Source organism: Bos javanicus, chromosome 5 (assembly GCF_032452875.1).
Source record: "Bos javanicus breed banteng chromosome 5, ARS-OSU_banteng_1.0, whole genome shotgun sequence".
In the NCBI taxonomy this organism is placed as follows: domain Eukaryota; kingdom Metazoa; phylum Chordata; class Mammalia; order Artiodactyla; family Bovidae; genus Bos; species Bos javanicus.
In genome coordinates, this window is record NC_083872.1 from 49,699,033 (window position 1) to 49,718,289 (window position 19,257).

Sequence of the window (19,257 nt, forward strand, 5' to 3'; positions counted from 1 at the left end):
ACTTTGTTAAAAACATTTGTGCTTGTTGCAGCTTGCTTTTTCCATCCCCATATTCAGTCTTTGGTCTTAGGCTATAAGTGACTCTGGATCATATACAAATTTGGGAGCTGATCTTTAGAGAGAGCACTTGCTGAAGCCTGGCAGACCTGGGGGGCAAAGAGGGGTTTCTGGACCTACAGGGACATTTTTATCTACACAGTAGCGTCCAAACAAGGAAGCCCATGTGGTATTAAGCAAATGAACAGAGAAGTGATCTCAGAGAAAAAAACGTGGGCATCTTTCTTTCCCCTGCAATCAATCAATGGTCAGCTCCCATCCCTTCACACCACGTCCCTGTGCCTGACACCTTGGGTTTGGAAAATGTAGCTGCTCTAGAAGTAACACTATTCTGGATTCCCAGAGGGGGTTCAGCAACTCAAAGCAGTGGGAGGGGACAGAATTGAGGAAATCCTTGCTCTTCTTTCTTCCCCAGGGAACCAGATTCTCAGGATTAGTCCTGTAAATGTTTTGTTTTGTTGCATTTTAAACCCCTCCTGGGACAGAGAAACTGTGGAATCCCCAGCTTCATTAGCTGAAACCAAGTAGGTGGATGGCTATAGAAATCACAGCCAAATCGTTTGGGGGGTGGGAGAGGGGGAGACTTCTGGTCCCTTAATTTCTTGGGTTGGCACTCCTGGTCATTATCATGAATGAGTTCTCAATTCTCTTGACAAATCATCCAAATCATTTGATAGTGACCAGTCCTAAAATCGCCGTTGACAAGACTTGATTAGATGCTGTGTGTATGTATGCATGTTTGTGTTCTTTTGTGTGCCTGCTGGGTCAGGTGAGAGGGTGGGATGAAGAATTAAAACATCTTAACCACACATTTCATCAACAGCACTGAGCATGTCCTACCATGGGTCTATCACCATGCTGGTATTTTGGTGACTAAAAGAAGCTAAAGGCGGGTCCTTGCCAATTTCTCCCTATGTCCTCCAGCAGGAGCTGAGATGAAAATAATAGATTTGACATCTGGGAAACAGAAGCTTTGTTGCAATTTCTATTATTACTTTATATGCTCTCAAAAAAAGAAAGTTTTGAGCCTAGAGAAGATTCATCCTGTAACATAGGCTTTTTGGTATTTTCAAAGGTGTTCTACTTTGAACTTTCCGGATCTGTCTAGAAAACCATGTCACAGGAAACACTGCATTTCCAAAAGTACTTGCTTTCATGCCTCCGGGTGTTCCAAAAAGGTCTGCTGTTTCTAAAGCACTTATAAGTACGAAATTAAAAATTTGAAGCTTCGTAAGTTGAACTTCTCGTAGTTTCACAGACTCCCCCTCTCTTCTAGAGATGAGATCAATGCAGCAAGTAGAAGGGCTATGTTCTCATGATTTGGGGGAACAGATCCAGGAGGGCTCTGAAGTGGGGTGAAGAGCTCAAACTCAGGCAAAGATGAAACCAAAATTCACTTCCCCGGACTATGTCACTTTTCAGCTCCGTGTCTTGGGCAAATTATTACGCTTCTTTAAGAAATCCCAGTTGTTTAATTTTGCATTTGTTCTTGGGCTCACGGACATTTAAGGTCCGTCTAATTCTAAGACATTAATGTAGCCAGAGGCTACATCAACACCCCCAATTTCAATCAGTCATTTTTTTTTTTCAGTGTCCTCTTTTCAGTAATGACCTCAATACTTCTCAGCTAGCAGGAATAGTAACAGGAATCCAGAGGAGTGAAACACCATATTCATATTTAACACATATATCTAGGCTCCCATTTGGAGAACCTACAACACTTTTTTTTTTTTTTTTGCTTTCAAGGATCAAAAATTAGCTTTCTTGAATGCACCATTAGGACTAGAAATAGAAGCAGACATCTATTCAGAACTTGTGTGGCAGGTTTTGATCTAGATGTACTATTTCCATCAACATGCTTAATAATTATTAATGATATAATAACTTTTAATTTAGATTAACTTCCTTGCAGTATAATTCACACGTGCACACACACACCCATCCCCTGAGAGTTTTAAACTATTAAGCTAGATTATACACATTTTGATAGTGAAAAAGAATGGAAGTATCAGTTTAAGGAAAAAGAGATGACTGAAATGTACTAGGCCCTACATTTTGTAAAGTTCTTAATCAGATACCCACAGTCATTTCTGCATCAGTTAAAGGAAGATGTGGTGGTGGCTCTTCTATCATATCATCATATTATGCTGGATTACCTACCAGACAAAGGGTAAACGTTAAGCTCTTATATAACATGCAGAGCCACATGGGTGTCAAAAAGCTCTAAGTTTTGAGTCCGCTGCAAGATGAGACACTGAAGGAAGAGCGTCTGCTCACCTCGTTCCCAGCGGCACTCCCAGACCTCCCCCAGGTGCAGGCTAGGAAAGTGAGAGCTGGGCTCTGCAGAAGGAGCCAGGTATCCTTTTCCCTCCACCCCGTCCTAGGACTCCTCATATTCCAGCCAGGCAGGACCAGACGGAAATGCAGTGGTACACAGAAGGTGCTTTAAAATCTTACCTTAATGCTTGACTAAAATATGCTGTATAAACTGACCCAAAGAAATAAAATGGTCCATTGACTTTTTAAATTTTCTGTGAGAAGGGGAATGTATTTGATTATTCTTTTTTTGCTTATTCTAAGGTATTTTAATTCCACAAGCAAATTGAGATTCACTGATAAGAGCTCCTTTTTTTTAAAAAAAAAAAAAAGCTAAGCATTCTCCATCTCTCTTTAGAAAACGTCTCCAAACCCAAATGCCTATAGAGCAAAACTGGATTATAAAATGTTCATGGCTTTTAATATCTCATCTTCAAATTGCTTTCTCTTAATTTTCTCTCAGAAAACCATGTTAAGTAACTTTTTAAAGGTTTTAAGAGCTTTTTTTTTTCCTCCCTACTTGAGAGAGGCTCCATTTTACTAACAGAAAAAAATGTATTCAAATGAAGCATTAGCCTCAGATATCTTACCTCGCCCCTGGCTCCAGAGCAACTTGGATTTCCGATTCTTTGAGCAGGTTAGTGACCTGGGGAACCAGTAAAAGAGCCGGGCTATTCTTCTGAATGTCTTGTTAAAGTCACTTTTGATGGCCATAGCCAGTACTATTGAGTGCTTCAGAACAGCCCTCCACGAGAGCGTGGATGAGGAAAACACAGTAACACCCGCATGTGACACTTTAGCTGTGAACTCTCTCTCAGCCAATATGTCTGGGGACCACCTGTCAGCCCTAAATCCCCTTCCTCTGTCATTCCTTTGGTCTGTCCTTTGGACCTTAGCCCTCATAACTAGAAACTGTATTAATAGATGTTCTTTCTAAAGCAAGAGTTTTAAGCTTCAGAAACTCTAACCTAATGCAACACTTGATAATTTTTAAGTATAGACACCACCCCTGCCCCACCTCCTCCAAAGAATTACAATTACTTTCTCACAGGGACAAAGTCACCAGTATCCACTAACACAGCATCCAACAGAATTGGCAACGGCAGTCTGCAGGACTTGCTGGTGTTTAACAAGCTACTTCTAAAAGCCACAGCCTTGATCCCATTTGTTTTGCACATTTTTTTATCAGAAAAATGAAATGTATTTTAAACCTTGGCAGGAATCTATCGCAGAAAGAATGAATTTGATTCTTACAAGTCAAGAAGTGTATAAAAGATAAACACCCATCATCAGTCCTGGAACTACATCTAACAACTGATCTTTGTGCATTCTGTTTATGTCAAAAGAAATAAACTTATTCATACATTAGTCCTTAAAACAGCCTGATGTAACATTTGGACAGTGCTTTTTTTATGTGACACACTACATTTTTGGAGCTGACTTATACACACCCACAAAAGGAAACTATTTTATTACCAGTTTCTGTTTCCAAGTCAGATGTTTTTGTTTCCTACTCTACTTCCATGAGTTCTTATGAATTTGCTTAGGAGTCTGCTTATAAGTGACAATTGGGGGAGAAAATCCAATTAAAACCATAGTGTAAGACTTTCTGATACTCTCCTCTTCCTAAAAATAGGATGTAGGCTGGTGGATCTTGCCCAAAATGACAGCATTAAGACTTCTTTATGTTTTCAGTGTCTGCCCCCGCACATTTTAAATGTTTGAGTAACTGTAACTTTTCTACAGCACTTCCTCAGAGACAAAAAGTACAAGGTGAAAAATGCCCTTCTGAGTGGAGTCAGTTCAAAGATAAAAAGACTAGCTCTTGTTGTGGCTGTGATTCTGATGGGACAATAAAAGTTCTGACATTTCAGTTGAGACTGTTTATACCTACTGATAATTTGTAATTCCTTTCTCAATTCCAAATAACAAACCTCTTTCAGCACAGACCACCACAAAAAGCAAACTTCATCGCTTAAAGAAACCCCAGAAAAACAAACAAAAACACATTCTGGATAACTTACTGATGTAGGTATTATGTTTTTTAAAGGAATATTTTGAGGAAAAGATCTTTTATATCTAGTAAGAGACACTCTGACAGTGTTAACAAGGGCTATAAGCCACTTACACAGTATTTGGTCATTTCCAAAATAATGGAAATGGGAGCTTTAGAAGATATGATGGGATTATTTTCCACATTTCTTCCCTAACCTCTAATTTCTTTATTTACTAAAAGATATCCCTATTTTCCCCACATAATTTACATTCACTTATTTCATTTTTGACTATTTCTTCTATTAGAACCATAATCTCTTTTTTACATTAAGAATTAAATCCTACCTCACACCTGTCAGAGTGGCTATCATGAAAAAGAACACAAATAACACACGTTGGTGAGGATGTGGAGAAAGGAAACCCCTGTACACTGCTGGTGGGAATGTAAACTGATCAGTCACTGCGGAAAACCAAAGCAGAACTAAAAGTAGAACTATCATATGACAGCAAGCTACCCTGAGGTACACATCCAAAAAACCCCCAAACACTAACTTGAAGAGAGATGTGCACCCCAACACTCACAGCTGTATTATTTACAGTTGCCAAGATACAGAAGCAACCTAAGTGTTCACTGAGAGACGAATGGATAAAGATGTGGTGTATACATACATAATGGACTACTACTCAATCATAAGGAAAGAATGAAAGTTTACCATTTGCAACAATGTGGATGGACTTGGAGGGTATTATGCTTATGACTGAAATAAGTCAGAAAAAGACAGATACAGTACAATATCACTTTTATGTGGACTCTAAAAAATACAACAAATTAGTGAATATAGTAAGAAAAGAAATAGAGTCACAGATAAAGAGAACAAACTAGTGCTTATCAGTGTGGAGAGAGAAGCAGAGAGGGGCAAAATACGGTAGGGGATGAAGAGCTACAAACTACTGTGTATAAAATAAGCTAAACGTATATACTGTACAACAAGGAATATAGGCACTACTTTATGACTACACATGGAATATAACCTTTAAAACTGTGAATCACTATATTGTACATCTGTAACATATAATATTGTATATTACTGTACATCAACTTAAAAAAACTACCAAAAAAAAAAGAGTTAAATCCACCAACTCTTTCACTTGTTACATTTTATATTTTTAATCTCCGTCTTTTGGAAATATATCCAAATACTGAAAAAAAAAAAAAAAGCTACTAAACTAGAGATGTAACTTATTTTAAAGCTAATTTTACTTACATAGTAACTCTGAAAATTTGGTTAGCAGAGCAGTCACTATGCATTTATTGACATAAGGTGTTTTGAATGAAGATGCATTCTTGAGAGTAGTCTATTGAAAGCAAGTGTGCTTGATTTACATGCTGCTGTAATGAGGAACAGAACAGTAAGTCTTAACCAATTATTAGCGTGGATAAGAACTGATCTTACCAGGACAACTTACACAAGTTATACAAATACAGTCCCCACAGCAAGGGTTTGTTTATTGATGTTCTTTTCTAGAGGTGCTTGAATAAAAATGAAATTTTCCAATATATTAACTGACCATATAACTTAGGTAAAATTATTACTTAGTATTCAGTGACATAAACTTTTAAACTACACAATTAAAGATATTCATGTTAGATGGTCAAATGGAAAATTAAAATTATAAGAGATTAAACACCCCCTTGCCCCACACATTCTCTGACTAAACAATTTTTGATGGTGATAACTGTCACAATCAAAGTAATGTCATTTACCCATGTATTTATTTCTATAATGTGTACATGTGACACTTAAAATTCCCTACCACAATAAATATCAATTTGAGATTTCAAATAACATCCTAATCCGTTTTCAGTTTTCCAGTGTCCATAGTAGCCAAAATTTATTTACTCTTTAAAACATGGTCTCTTCATGATATACAGGTTGTACACGATCATACTTCAATCATCTAAGAAATGAGAAACCAAAACCAAAACCTAATCCTTCTGGGATAAAATAATTTCGTATTGAGCACAATTCTTTTGTCTAGAACCTTGGGTACATTTTTCAAAGAGAAGGCTCTCTTTTGGGTTTGTACAGCGTATGTTTATGAAAGAACTTCTACTAAATTTGGAATCAATGGTTTAGAAGAGACACAGAATTGTCCCTCGTCCAATTTCTAAGGCTAATTGACCATTACCATCCACATTATTTTTCAAAAGATAACTTTTGTTTCTCAAACTGTTGTACACAGAAAAATACAAACTGTTACATTAAAATCGAGAAATTTATTGATATTTCTTCATGAAACAGTAAGCAGAAGTAAAGAAGAAATGTACAGCCTAAAACAGTTGAAATGATCCTAAAATTTTTATGACAATTATACATTTATGGCCAAAATAAAAAATGAACAGTTTTTAATAATTCATCACTTCAAAAATTTTGCTCAGTAATTTACCTGAAATTAAACAGATAGGAGGATAACTGGGATAATGCCACTTTATCCTTCTCAAAAAAACTGAGATCTTAGTACAACAGTGGTTCGGCTCAGCTCTCCACTCACAGAAGCTATCTCACCATTCTGTCACTTACAAACGTGTCAACAATCAGCCTTTACTGATTGTAAGGATGTCAATTTTGGTTCCACTTAAAAAATGTTTTCAGCAGGCAGTCGGAGATACATGACTTAGTTGGCCTTACTCAGAAAAGTCGACCATCAGTATCTCAGAATATCGGTCATGGCTTTCTTCTAAGTGCTAACTGAGGTCAAATGTCCTCATATAATTACAATGTTAAAAGGTAAAATTACATCTTAACAGCAGCCAAAAATTTATATATTTTTATGTATTTACAATATTATACATATTTACATGACCACATCAAATAGTGAAATATAGAAACAAGAGACCACCTATACAGGCATTCATTTAATGCCTCGACATTATTTTCTTGTGCAAACTGAAACTTGCCTCGAACTTCTTATAAAGCTAAAGACAGTCGACATTGCGAAGGCCACCGTCCATGGTTAATGAGCCAAACCTAAAACACAAAAGAAGAAAAGGCAATCTCACAAGATTCATTTATTTGACCTCTAACATTTTAAAGAATATAAAATACTTCTTAGATGAACAAACTATTCTTTTTAAAGAGTTAACCAACTATAATTTGCTCTATTTTGAAAATAGAGCAAAATACACTTGCTCTAATTTGAAACACAGTGGTATTATTATAAATATTTGAAAAAATACAACTCAATGGCTTGGGAAGACTTCTTAAGAGAAAACGAGGAGTGACATAATCTAGAAAGCATTAGGAAGAGTTGGGTAATTTCTTTGGTTGGGTAATTTCTTTGGGATGGGATTTATAAACAAAGATGTGGAGCTGGGAGTCAGGGACAGTGTGGAATGGAATCCTGCTAGAACAGAATGTTATTTGGAGGAATAAAATTGGGTGATTAGGCTGGCATCAGACTATTATATTCTCTGAATTCAGTACAAATTTATATTTGATTTTTTAGGTAGCAGGAATTTAGGTGGTATGATTAGATCAGCATTTGGGAAGATTAGTTTGCAGAGGAGAAGGGCTGGTCAGGCATACAGGTAGGAGATGATGGCCATGGCTCACGAGGGAGGGAAGGAGATCTAAACGAGGCCGATGAGGGCAACAGGGGACAGTTTGAAGGAAGACTACCAAACATGATGAAAGGAAGCAAAAAAAAGAGCTAGTGTCTAGAACAATTTATGTTCATGGAAGGAGAAGAAAGGGGAAGAGGAGGAGGAAATTACAGGGGAAACTGAGTTGGGAAGGATGACAAGTGATTTTAGATACAAAAAAATCTGAAGTGACAGATATCTATGTGGAGACAGTGCACAAGACTTGGTTTCTATTACTTGTTCTGGCACAAATCCTTAAGTGGTCACTCAAATATTTAAGTTATGATTCTGCCAGGTCTGGTTACCCATGAATTGTCAAGCCAGCACATAAAACATGACTTATTGGACATGCTTTGGGAAGTGGGGATTTTCTTTCACAAAACAGAAGTGATTCAATATATCAATAAAATTTTGTTAAAAAATTTTAATAATCTTTTCTACTTGCTAATCTTCAGCCTTTCTGGATAAATTTAGAATTTAGCTAAAGTTGTGAAGAAACTAGTTTGAATAAATTTATGAAGTTATAAAGAGATAATTTCTATGTAGATGCTATAAACCAATAGGAAAAGACTTTAAAACCTAACAGGCAATTCACAGAAAAAAAAAAAAAAAGAAGAAACATATAAAAAGATGTTTGATATCACTATTAACAGAAGAAATGCAAACTAAAATAAGATACCAACATCTACTAAACAAATTGGCACTTGAAAAAGTGGTAACATTCAACGGGATAATAAGCAAGTCTTTCAGAGAACAAACTAACAAAGCTTATCAAAATTTAAATGTGCATAACCTTAGACCCAACAATTCCATATCTAGAAACCTCAAGAAATCAACCCTTCAAAAATTCTTACACAAGCACATGAAGAGATATATGAACATTTATGTTCACTGAAACATGGTTTGTAATTGTGAAAAATTAGAAACAATTTAAATGCCCAATAAATAGGGATGCACTAAATAGATATGGTAGATGAATACGCTAGAATACCAGGCAGCCGCTGAAAATGAGAAAACTAAAGCTATAGGTATGGATATGAAAAAGTGCTCTTGATATATATAGCCTTAAGTGAAAAAAGACTAAACCAGTGTGAACAGAATGATTCCATTCTTATAAAATACACATGCACAACAAACCATTGTTTACTTCTACGGGGGTGGAGAAGTATGAGACAGTAGATGAAGACTTTTGTTTCAATTTTTACAATCACATACGGCTAAAAGTTGATTTACCGATTCATTAAATTCATTAAGAAGGCCGATGATACCACAGAAGTGTCTGATAACTTTCTGCATGTAGCTCAAATATCATGTGATTTCCTGACATTTAATCTTTTCAAGCCTTAGGAAGCTGTGTGGTCTTTTATTTGAGAGAACAGGGTTAGTAGGGGGAAGATGATGTAAGGAGATAGGAGGCTGGGTTCCAGCTCCAGCTCATCTTCTCAGGTATGAACGTCAGCATCTGTGGAACACTGACAAATCTGCTAGACTCTGGAATACAAGGCTGGAATGCATGCTTAGTGAGGTCATACAGCATGAAAGTGCTCTTCAAGTATGCAAAACACCACATAAACATGATGTCCTTGCATTAACATCTTGGTGGTGAGACGACTCTGGAGAAACACCTAAGGGCTGGAAAAAGAAGGCTTTTCCTTCATGAGCCAAATATGACTTCACTTCTCTGAGAAACACAGACAAGGAATCTGAGAAAAATAGCCAACAAAGTGGCTTTATTGGCTCTATATGTTTTCCAACTTTTTCTCCTTGATCTATTAGGATTCTGGAGATAAGCAGACACTCAGCTCCTCCAATAACTCAATGAACAGATGATGCTCACGTGCAAGGAGGTGTGCAGAGGGTTCTGTGAGTTACACTATCAGAGTTGCTGCCATCTCCTAAGCAAATCTGATTTCAGAACTGAAAATGATGATTCCAATGAGAAAATGTTTGGAAAAATAATATGCAAAAGATTTTTGTTTTCACTGACTGATTCAAAGAATTCTATTAGGTTGCTGCAAAATTGCGGTTTTACACTGTTGAAATTTGCCATTTGATACTGGAATACATTCTTAAATAAATGTGGTTACGTTGTCAGACATCATATTAATGTGCATGTCTCACCTTACATGTTTTTGCTAATGACTTATTACTGTTTATTTTATATTTATTTTAGACTATGGAAATGATGTTAGACAAAAAGCAAATTTGAGTGATTTTCTTATTTGAGTTCAAAATGGGTCATAAAGCAGAGCAGACAACTTGCAACATAAGTTGCACATTTGGCCCAGGAACTGCTAGTGAACCTACAGTGCAGTGGTGGTTCAACAAGTTTTGAAAGGAGATGAGAACCTTGAAAATGAGAAGCGTGGTGGTCGGCCATTGGAAATTGACAACGACCAACTGAGAGGATCATCAAAGCTGATCCTCTTACAAATACACAAGAAGCTGCCAAAGAACTCAACCTCAACCATTCTATGGTCATTCGGCATCTGAAGCAAACTGGAAAGGTGAAAAACCTCGAGAAGTCGGTACCTCATGTGCATGCATACTCAGTCACTTCAGTTGTGTCTGACTCTTTGAGACTCCATGGACTGGAGCCCACCAGGTTCCTCTGTCCATGGGATTTTCCAATCAAGAATACTAGAGTGGGTTACCATGCCCTCTTCTAGGTAGATCTTCCTAACCCAGGGGGTTCTAAAACATCTCTTAAGTCTCCTGCATTGGCAGGCAGGTGACTAATGAGCTGACCACAAATCAAAAAAAACTGTCGTTTTGAAGTGTCATCTTCTCTTAATCTATGCAACAACAAACCATTTCTCAATTGGTTGTGATGTGGGATGAAAAACGGATTTTATATAAACAACCAGCGATGACCAGGTCTGTGTTTGGACCAAGAAGAAGCTCCAAAGCACTTCCCAAAGCCAAACTTACACCCAAAAAAAGTCATGGTCACTGTCTCGTGGTCTGCTGCCCAACTGATCATTACAGCTTTCTGAATCCTGGCGAAGCCATTACATCTGAGAGAAGTGTGTTCAGCAAATCAATGAGATGCACAGAAAACTGCAACACCTGCAGCCAGCACTGGTTAACAGAAAGGGCCCAATTCTTCTCCACGACAATGCCCAACAGCATGTCACACAATCAACATTTAAAAGCTGAACAAATTGGGCTATGAAGTTTTGCCTCATCCGCCATATTCACCTGACCTCTTGCCAACCGACTACCACTTCTTCAAGCATCTAGACAACTTTTTGCAGGGAAAATGCTACCAGTAGGAAGCAGAAAATTCTTTCCAAGGGTTCGTCAAATCCCGAAGCATGGATTTGTATGCTATAGGAATAAACACACTTATCTCTCATTGGTAAATATTTGTTGATTTTAATGGTGCCTATCTTGCCTGGAAAATCCCATGGACAGAGGAGCCTGGAAGGCTGCAGTCCATGAGGTCGCTGAGGGTCAGACACGACTAGGCGACTTCACTTTCACTTTTCACTTTCATGCACTGGAGAAGGAAATGGCAACCCACTCCAGTGTTCTTGCCTGGAGAATCCCAGGGACAAGGGATGGGCTACCATCTATGGGGTCACACAGAGTCGAACACGACTGAAGTGACTTCGCAGTAGCAGCAGCATTTTGACTAACATGGAGAAGGCAATGGCAACCCACTCCAGGACTCTTGCCTGGAAAATCCCATGGACAGAGGAGCCTGGTAGGCTGCAGTCCACGGGGTCACTAAGAGTCGGACATGACTGAGCGACTTCACTTTCACTTTTCACTTTCATGCATTAGAGAAGGAAATGGCACCACTCCAGTACTCTTGCCTGGAGAATCCCAGGGACAGGGTAGCCTGGTGGGCTGCCATCTATGGGGTCACACAGACTTGGACACGACTGAAGCGACTTAGCAGCAGCAGCATTTTGACTAATAAAGATGTGTTTGAGCCTAGTTATGATTTAACATTCATGACCCAAAACTGCAATTACATTTGCACCAAATCTAGTATTAACCAGCGCTTCTATAAAATGAAATCAATCATAATTATTTCTTTATCCAAAAAATCCCAAACATTAAAAGGTATCATGAAATTCACAAAACCTAAGGGTTCTAACTTAATACTCCTTTCTCACTGCTTAACCTATTGATACAGGAAAACAGATACAAGTATAGATATGTATGTATGCACTCAATTGCATAATCACCAGGCAGAATGATTTTTTAATTACTCACCTTTCTAAAATATGATTATTTTCAGCAAGTTCTTTAACTACCCCTTCCATTTCTTCCTTTAATTTCTTCATACTATATTCAAAATAAAAATAAAAGTATCTCTGCTTAAAAAAAGTAAGCAAATGTTCGACGATTATATTTACAGTATGTTTAGTTCTCTAGATTGATCTAAGCCATTAAATAACATTAGCAAATGTATTCCTAACAAATATAAAACATTTCAAAATAAAAGAGCAAGTAAAACAAAATAAAAACAAATAGAAACATTACAGTTACCAAATAATAAATTTCTTACCCAAGAGTCATTTCTACTAATGTGTTAGAACATGGATAAATTGGGGTCATGGTATGTTTGATTCCACTGGAGGCTGCGAACATTTTCTGTGGCAAAGTTTCTTGTAACTAAAACATCAAAAACAAAAAAACCACATCAATCACAGAACAGAATACTTACTACAGATCTTGGAACAAATATTACAGGTTTTAATAAGCCTATTATAACTTTATGCTGTAATTTCAAAACTATCAATAATACTTAAACTAAAACTCTTTTTACAAAAATTTTAGATGATAAAAAATGATTAGATGTTTTATAATTAAAAACATCTAAGTTCTTGAAACTTGGCTCCAAATATGTATCACATGGACTCCCCTGGTGGTCCACTGGTTAACAATCCATTGTGCAGTGCAGGGGACATGGGTTTGATTTCTGGTTGGGAAACTAATAATCCCACCTGCTGTGGAGCAACCATAGCTACTGAGCCCACTCACTCTAGAGTCTGCACCACAACTGGAGAGCCCGAGTGCCAGAACTAGAGAGTGTGTTCACCACAACGGAAGAGCCCCTGCGACAACTGAGACGAGCACAGGCACACAAACAGGCTCGCCAGCTGCTCAGTCGTGTCCAACTCTCTGCCACCCCATGGACTGTACTGCCGGGCTCCTCTGTCCATGGGAGTCTCCAGGCAAGAATACTGGAGCGGGCTGCCCATGCCCTTCTCCAGGGGAGCCTCCTGACTGAGGGACAGAACCTGGGTCTCCTGCATTGCAAGCAGATTCTTTCCTGTCTGAGCCACCAGGGAAGACTAAATAAATAAATAAATATCTTTAAAAATGATTTAAATGGTAAATGTTACACTATGTACATTAAAAAAATACATATCACAAATGAGCAAGTGGAGCTGAATACAGGCATATTATATCCTATTTCTCTCTTTTCAATCATTATCAGATTTAAACTGAGAAGAATTTTAATTTTCCCTAATAGGAAAAAGGCTTTTTTTCTAGATAATTTTGAAGCTATACCTCATTAGTATATTCTTGATACTTTGATACTTCTTCTTCAATATCAAAACACTGATTAGTTAGGGATAATAACTGTTTCCTAAGGTGAAGCATCTTTCTGAAAACCAAAAAGAATCGATTAATAAGCAGTCTAAGGAAATATTACCCTTACTTAAAATGTGTAATATAGATTAGATTGTATATTGTGCAGCCAACCACTAATCGCCCCCCAAAAAGTTTACTTACCTCATCCATTCTTCTGACTTATCCAAGAAAGCCTCATACTTTTTAACACATTCATCTGTAAAGTGGGTCATAGCTTTTGTTGCATGATAATACAGTTTTTGCCTGTAATTTAGAAATGATCAGGGGCTTAAAGCAATGTCACTGTCTCTATTTCCAATATTAAAGAGTCTTAAAATATATGAAATTTATTTCCTGTAACGACTGTTGTGGGTTTAGGATATTTACAGTAGAAAGTGCCTAAGGTTTCTAAGACAGACATTTTAGCAGCAAGAGACGAAAAAGAAGGTTCATAGGGGAGAACAGTCAAAATCTATTTACTGAACGAGGTTAAGGTTAGAGGTGGTTAGGTGTGCCCTCACCTATGTTCTCTATTATCTGTCCTTCTGTAATCAGAGCCCAGGAGGCGGAAGAAGACTGTCCCCCTTATTCTCTTATCTCTGTAACCTCTGAACCAGGGAGCCAGGTGAGTAGGCCTCAAATATGTGCACATTCAGTAACAGTTCTATATAAAGCCAATATCAAGATGTATTTTTTATTGTGATTAATCACAACTTTAAGAAGAATCTCATTAACAATATAACCAAAAATAATTATTAAACATAATCTGAGAGGAAGGAGAGGGTGAGATGAATGGAGAGAGTAGCATGGAAGCATATAAACGAACACATAAAACAGATAGCCAATGGAAATTTGCTATGATTCAGGGAACTCAAACTGAGGCTGTCACAACCTAGAGGGGTGGGAAAAGGTGGGAGACGGGAGGTGGGAGGGAGGTTTAAGAGGGAGGAGACATATGTACACCTATGGCTAATTCATGCTGATGTATGGCAGAAATCAAACCAATACTGTAAAGCAATCATCAATTAAAACAAATAAATATAATTAAAAAACCATAATCTGGACACTTACTTATCAAATTTGTGGATTTGTTCTTCATTATAAGCTAGTCCTAAAAATAAAAATATATATTACTTTTATACATGTAGAATCATAAAATCACATGAAACTGTTTTCTGAGATTATTACTTCAAAAAGCCTAAGAGTTTAAAGCAGATGTTACAAATTTGTGACCCATGGGTAGATATAACCCACAAATTTTTTTATTTGGTCTATATATTGCTAACATTAAAAAAAATTAATTGTCAACATTTAAAAATGAGGATATTTCTAGTAAAGTCTATTTCTAGCTTCTCTTGAGATCTAGGAAGACTGGAAAAACAATTAGGTGAATCTGAGTACTGGCTCTCCCCTTCTGATGGGGGCAGGGTTGGCGAGGGGCTCCTCTCTACTTCCCCTCAGTCTCTATTGGCAAATCTCATTCCTTTCTTTTACATGCATCGCCACTAGAGGTTTTAGAGACCATGATCCCTGACTTGAAATACTCAAAAGGTTGAATTTTTAATACATTCAACCTCTTGCCTTACAGAAATCAAGTCTCTGAAATAAATCACTTTATGTAGACATCTTTATTAAATATAGCAAATAATTCAACTGAATTACAACCAGTAGAACTGACTCATTAGATTAACAAATGGGAAATTTTACTTACTACGTTCTGCTTTGTCTTTTTTGAACTGATAGTAAATCTCTGTGATGCAATTTAACAGGACTTGTAGCTTTTCTACACTGTTTTAGGAAGAAAAATCCAAATAAATTAATTGAGTCTGTGTGAAAAAGGACATTTAATAATAAGAAACTACCAATGCACTTATAACCTACTGTCTATCTTTGGGATGAGTGCCTTCTTGATGGGTCCATGTATCGGCAAGCAATCCACCTGGAGACAATTTGCTTTCAATATCCTGGAGACTGGTTTCTATTGTTCCCTGAGAACTGGAAAGCTAAATAAAACCAAAGTGTTTAGATCCAGATTACCAAAAATCAGATACGAAAATCACAATGCCAATGAGCTGAATGTCTGAATAGTATTTCTTTTGTAGATTACTTCAAAGTCAGAATAATTATTTTTACCTTTAAATGCAAGACAGTTTCTTAGGTTGTATTCAGTATGATAATGATAATTATCATATGACAATATGTAATTAAACATGAGTATGAATACATTTTATAAACACTGCTTACATCAAATATTCTTTTTTAAAAACACACACAAAATACTTGTAATCATTCAATTAAGCTTCTGTTTCTTTAGTTACAAAATATGGTTAGTACTCTATCTCATGAAAATCAAACAGGAGAACTATTAGCATAACTCCAGGTATAAATGTAGGTATGCAAAATTGTTTAGAGATTAAAAAAAGGAAGTCCTCATAAAAACAAAAAATGCAAAGAAACTTCATCTAAGACCCTGTTCATTTTAAGCTTAATAAATTTATCACTTATCTACCAAAGATCTGAGTATAATTTACAAAGAAAAGATGGTTAGACTTAAAGGATAAATATATTTGAATATTTTAAATGTCCTGATACATATTATTGTTTTTCGAAGTTTTAAGTGATGGTTTAGGCAGCTACTAGCAACAAACAAACGTGCCCTTTTCACCCTACTCTGTTAGCACTGGCATTATACAGTTTTACTTATTTGCCTGCTTGCTTACTGTGCTGCATGCTTTGTGGGATCTTAGTTACGGCACCAGGGATTGAACCTGTAACTCTCAGCAGTGAAAGCATGGAGTCCTAACCACTGAACTGCCAGAGCATTCCCAGTGTATCATTTTAGAGGGCACAAGCCAGCCCATAACATCACTCACAGCAAGGAAAAGGAGATAAAGCCTTAAGCCAGTTCAGGACAGGGAGTTAGAACTGAATATTTCACAAACACCCATAACTCGAGGAGTGCAGGGATTTTGGTCACCGTGGCTATTCTGCTGCCTGGAACAGGTCTGGCCCAGAGTTATGTGTGTGCTCATTTGTTTAAATGGGCAGAGAAATAAATGAACACAGAGTGAAAAGAGACAGGAAAAGACTGAGGTAAGGTTGGAGAGAAGGGATAATTTTTAAAGCCTTGTTAATTTGAAAGACAAAATGGTATCTTACTGTTATCCTAATAGGCAATTTTCTATTACTATCAGGGTTGAACTTTTTACCCCAAGAGTTTCACTTAGATCTACTCATTTTTAAATCATTTATAAATGTTCTATGTCTATTTACTGCAGATTTAATGTTTTCCTTATGCATTTGTTAGGGAAAAAATTCCCTGGTGGCTCAGTCGGTAAAGAGTCTGCCTGCAATGCGGGAGACCCAGGTTCAATCCCTGGGTTGGGAAGATCCCCTGGAGAAGGAAATGGCAACCTACTCCAGTATTCTTGCCTGGAAAATCCCATGGATGGAGGAACCTGCTAGGCTATAGTCCACAGGTTCACAAAGAGTCAGACATGACTAACTTCACTTTATGCATTTCTATGAGCTGTGTTTATTTAAAAAAAAAAACAACAACAGAAAAAGCCTCTTTATCTCATTTTCTCAATCTATTTGTTTTTTAACATTTTTTTTTTCATTTAACATATAGAGATCTTGGGAATTCCATGGCAGTCCAGTAATTAGGACTCCATGCTTTCACTGCCAGTGGCCAGGGTTCAATCCGTGGTCAGGGAACTAAGAACCCACAAGCCAAGTGGAGCAGACCAAAGGAAAAAAAAAAGATTTTAAATCCTTATATAGCCAAAGTCATATCTTGCTTTTCATGCTTTATATCTTTCTTAACACTAATGTTAAGAATGTGTTACCTTATAGTTCTAAAATATGGAAAATAGTTTATGGACAAAGTTTTTTTTTACAGCACAAAAGTGTGTGAAATAGCAAGCAACCTGAAGGACCAACATTAGGGGGGTAATAAATAAAACTAATAATAAATCAATTGGCTGTAATATTATTAAATGTCTATTTAAAAAGTAGTGGGACTTCCGGGCCATCCAGCAGTTAAGACTTTGTGCTTCCAATGCAGTTTGTGTGGGTCTGATCCCTGGTTGGGGAACTAAGATCCCACATGCTGAAGTATAGTCAAAAACAATAAAAAGTACTATTACCAACAAAAAAAACCTGGAAAATGCCTTTACTATAATGTCATACAAAAAATAAAAAAAACTGTATATACATAGGGAAAAAAATCATTTAATAATATATATAAAAAGACAACCAAACAGTGATTGACAAAATTTTAGCAGCATCGGAATCATTTGGAGAGCTTGCAACACTGACTGCTGGGCCCTACCATCAGTTTCTGATTCAACAGGTAGGGCCCCAAAATGTGCATTTCTAACAAGTTCTCATGTGAGGTGAGGCTGCTATTTCAAGAATTACTCTGAGAATCAGAGTAACTGAATCAGAGTAACTGAACAGAACTTTTAATAATCATTTTTGATTGGTATGTATATACATAACCTTTTCTAACTTATATATCTTACTTTTATGGTAGGAAAAAATTTTGAGGTCTCCATTAGGGAAGGAGCCACAACAACTCAACATGTATGAGGAAAAACACTGAAATCTAGTGAAAAATAAATGGCCTGAAGTTAAAGCCCTGACTTTGTAAGACTCCATGAATATTTTAACCATCCATGCTTTGATTCTCCTACGAAATCTAAATCCTCACAAAAATGTCATAAAAATGAGAAACATTTTGGACTCCATGAAAGAAAACATGCAATTTCAATTCAAAGTGCTGAAATGACAGCGGCACTTGAAAGTGCCGTGAGGTCTATGAGCTGGTAAGTCAAGCTCCAAAACAAAGGCAGAAAAAATAATAGAAAACATTTACAACAATATGACTGCCTATATTTTAATATGGACAGATACTGGGGAAAACTATTTCCCGTTTCTCTGACTTTTCATGTCTATTCTATAGAAACATTTTCCAAACGTTTTTGATCATGACCTATAGGAAGAAATTCACTTTGTTTTAACCCAGTATCATTAAAGCGTAAACAGTAAAACCGAACAGAAAGTTTCATGGACTAGTAATATCCTTATATGTGATGCATTCTGACATTTTCTACTCTATTTCATTTTTAAAACATTGCTGGTTGCAACGCCATTAAACTTTACAACTACTAATTGTTCATGGCTCATATTTTGAAAACCACTATTTCAGATCTAAAACTGAGGAAAAGAAATAACTAAAAATCAGCCTAAGCTTGGAAAGAGAAAAGGAGTATAACAGCAAGTTCTAAAATTTCTAACATCCATTTCATGACAGAATACTTAAAATACTAAAAGCATGCAGGAGTATATACAGCAGTTTTATTTATCTCATTTAATTGGTACAATAACCTGTGAGGTAGGCAGAGTACGAAACTACCCATTTTAAAGAAGAAAAAAGCAAGAACGCACAGAATTGAAGGCCTTGCTTAATTACGTAGCCAGGCAGGAATCACTGGGTAAACAGGGACTATCTGGGATTAGGAGTCATTTCACAATACCTAATTTCATGCTCTTCCACCACACATTTTAGTAAGAGATCCAGAGATTACTTGAAATGCTACTGCATTTTTCAGCAGAGATTTTGTCCTAATTTCTTTTTCAGTTATAGA

The 19,257-nt window shown here is 36.8% G+C and overlaps 1 protein-coding gene across 1 annotated transcript in view; it reads right to left on the reverse strand.

Annotated features, from left to right (window-relative positions):
- Positions 1-2,698: 2,698 nt before the first annotated feature.
- TBK1 (TANK binding kinase 1) overlaps positions 2,699-19,257 on the reverse strand; it is a 48,261-nt gene continuing 31,702 nt past the window's right edge. The window contains exons 14-21 of the mRNA XM_061416598.1: positions 15,488-15,609; positions 15,318-15,394; positions 14,678-14,717; positions 13,769-13,870; positions 13,544-13,640; positions 12,534-12,640; positions 12,239-12,310; positions 2,699-7,397 (exon numbers count right to left, since the gene is read on the reverse strand). Of these exons, the coding sequence (XP_061272582.1) occupies positions 7,346-7,397; positions 12,239-12,310; positions 12,534-12,640; positions 13,544-13,640; positions 13,769-13,870; positions 14,678-14,717; positions 15,318-15,394; positions 15,488-15,609 (669 nt within the window). The 3' untranslated portion in view covers positions 2,699-7,345. The remainder of the gene's footprint in view (positions 7,398-12,238; positions 12,311-12,533; positions 12,641-13,543; positions 13,641-13,768; positions 13,871-14,677; positions 14,718-15,317; positions 15,395-15,487; positions 15,610-19,257) is intronic.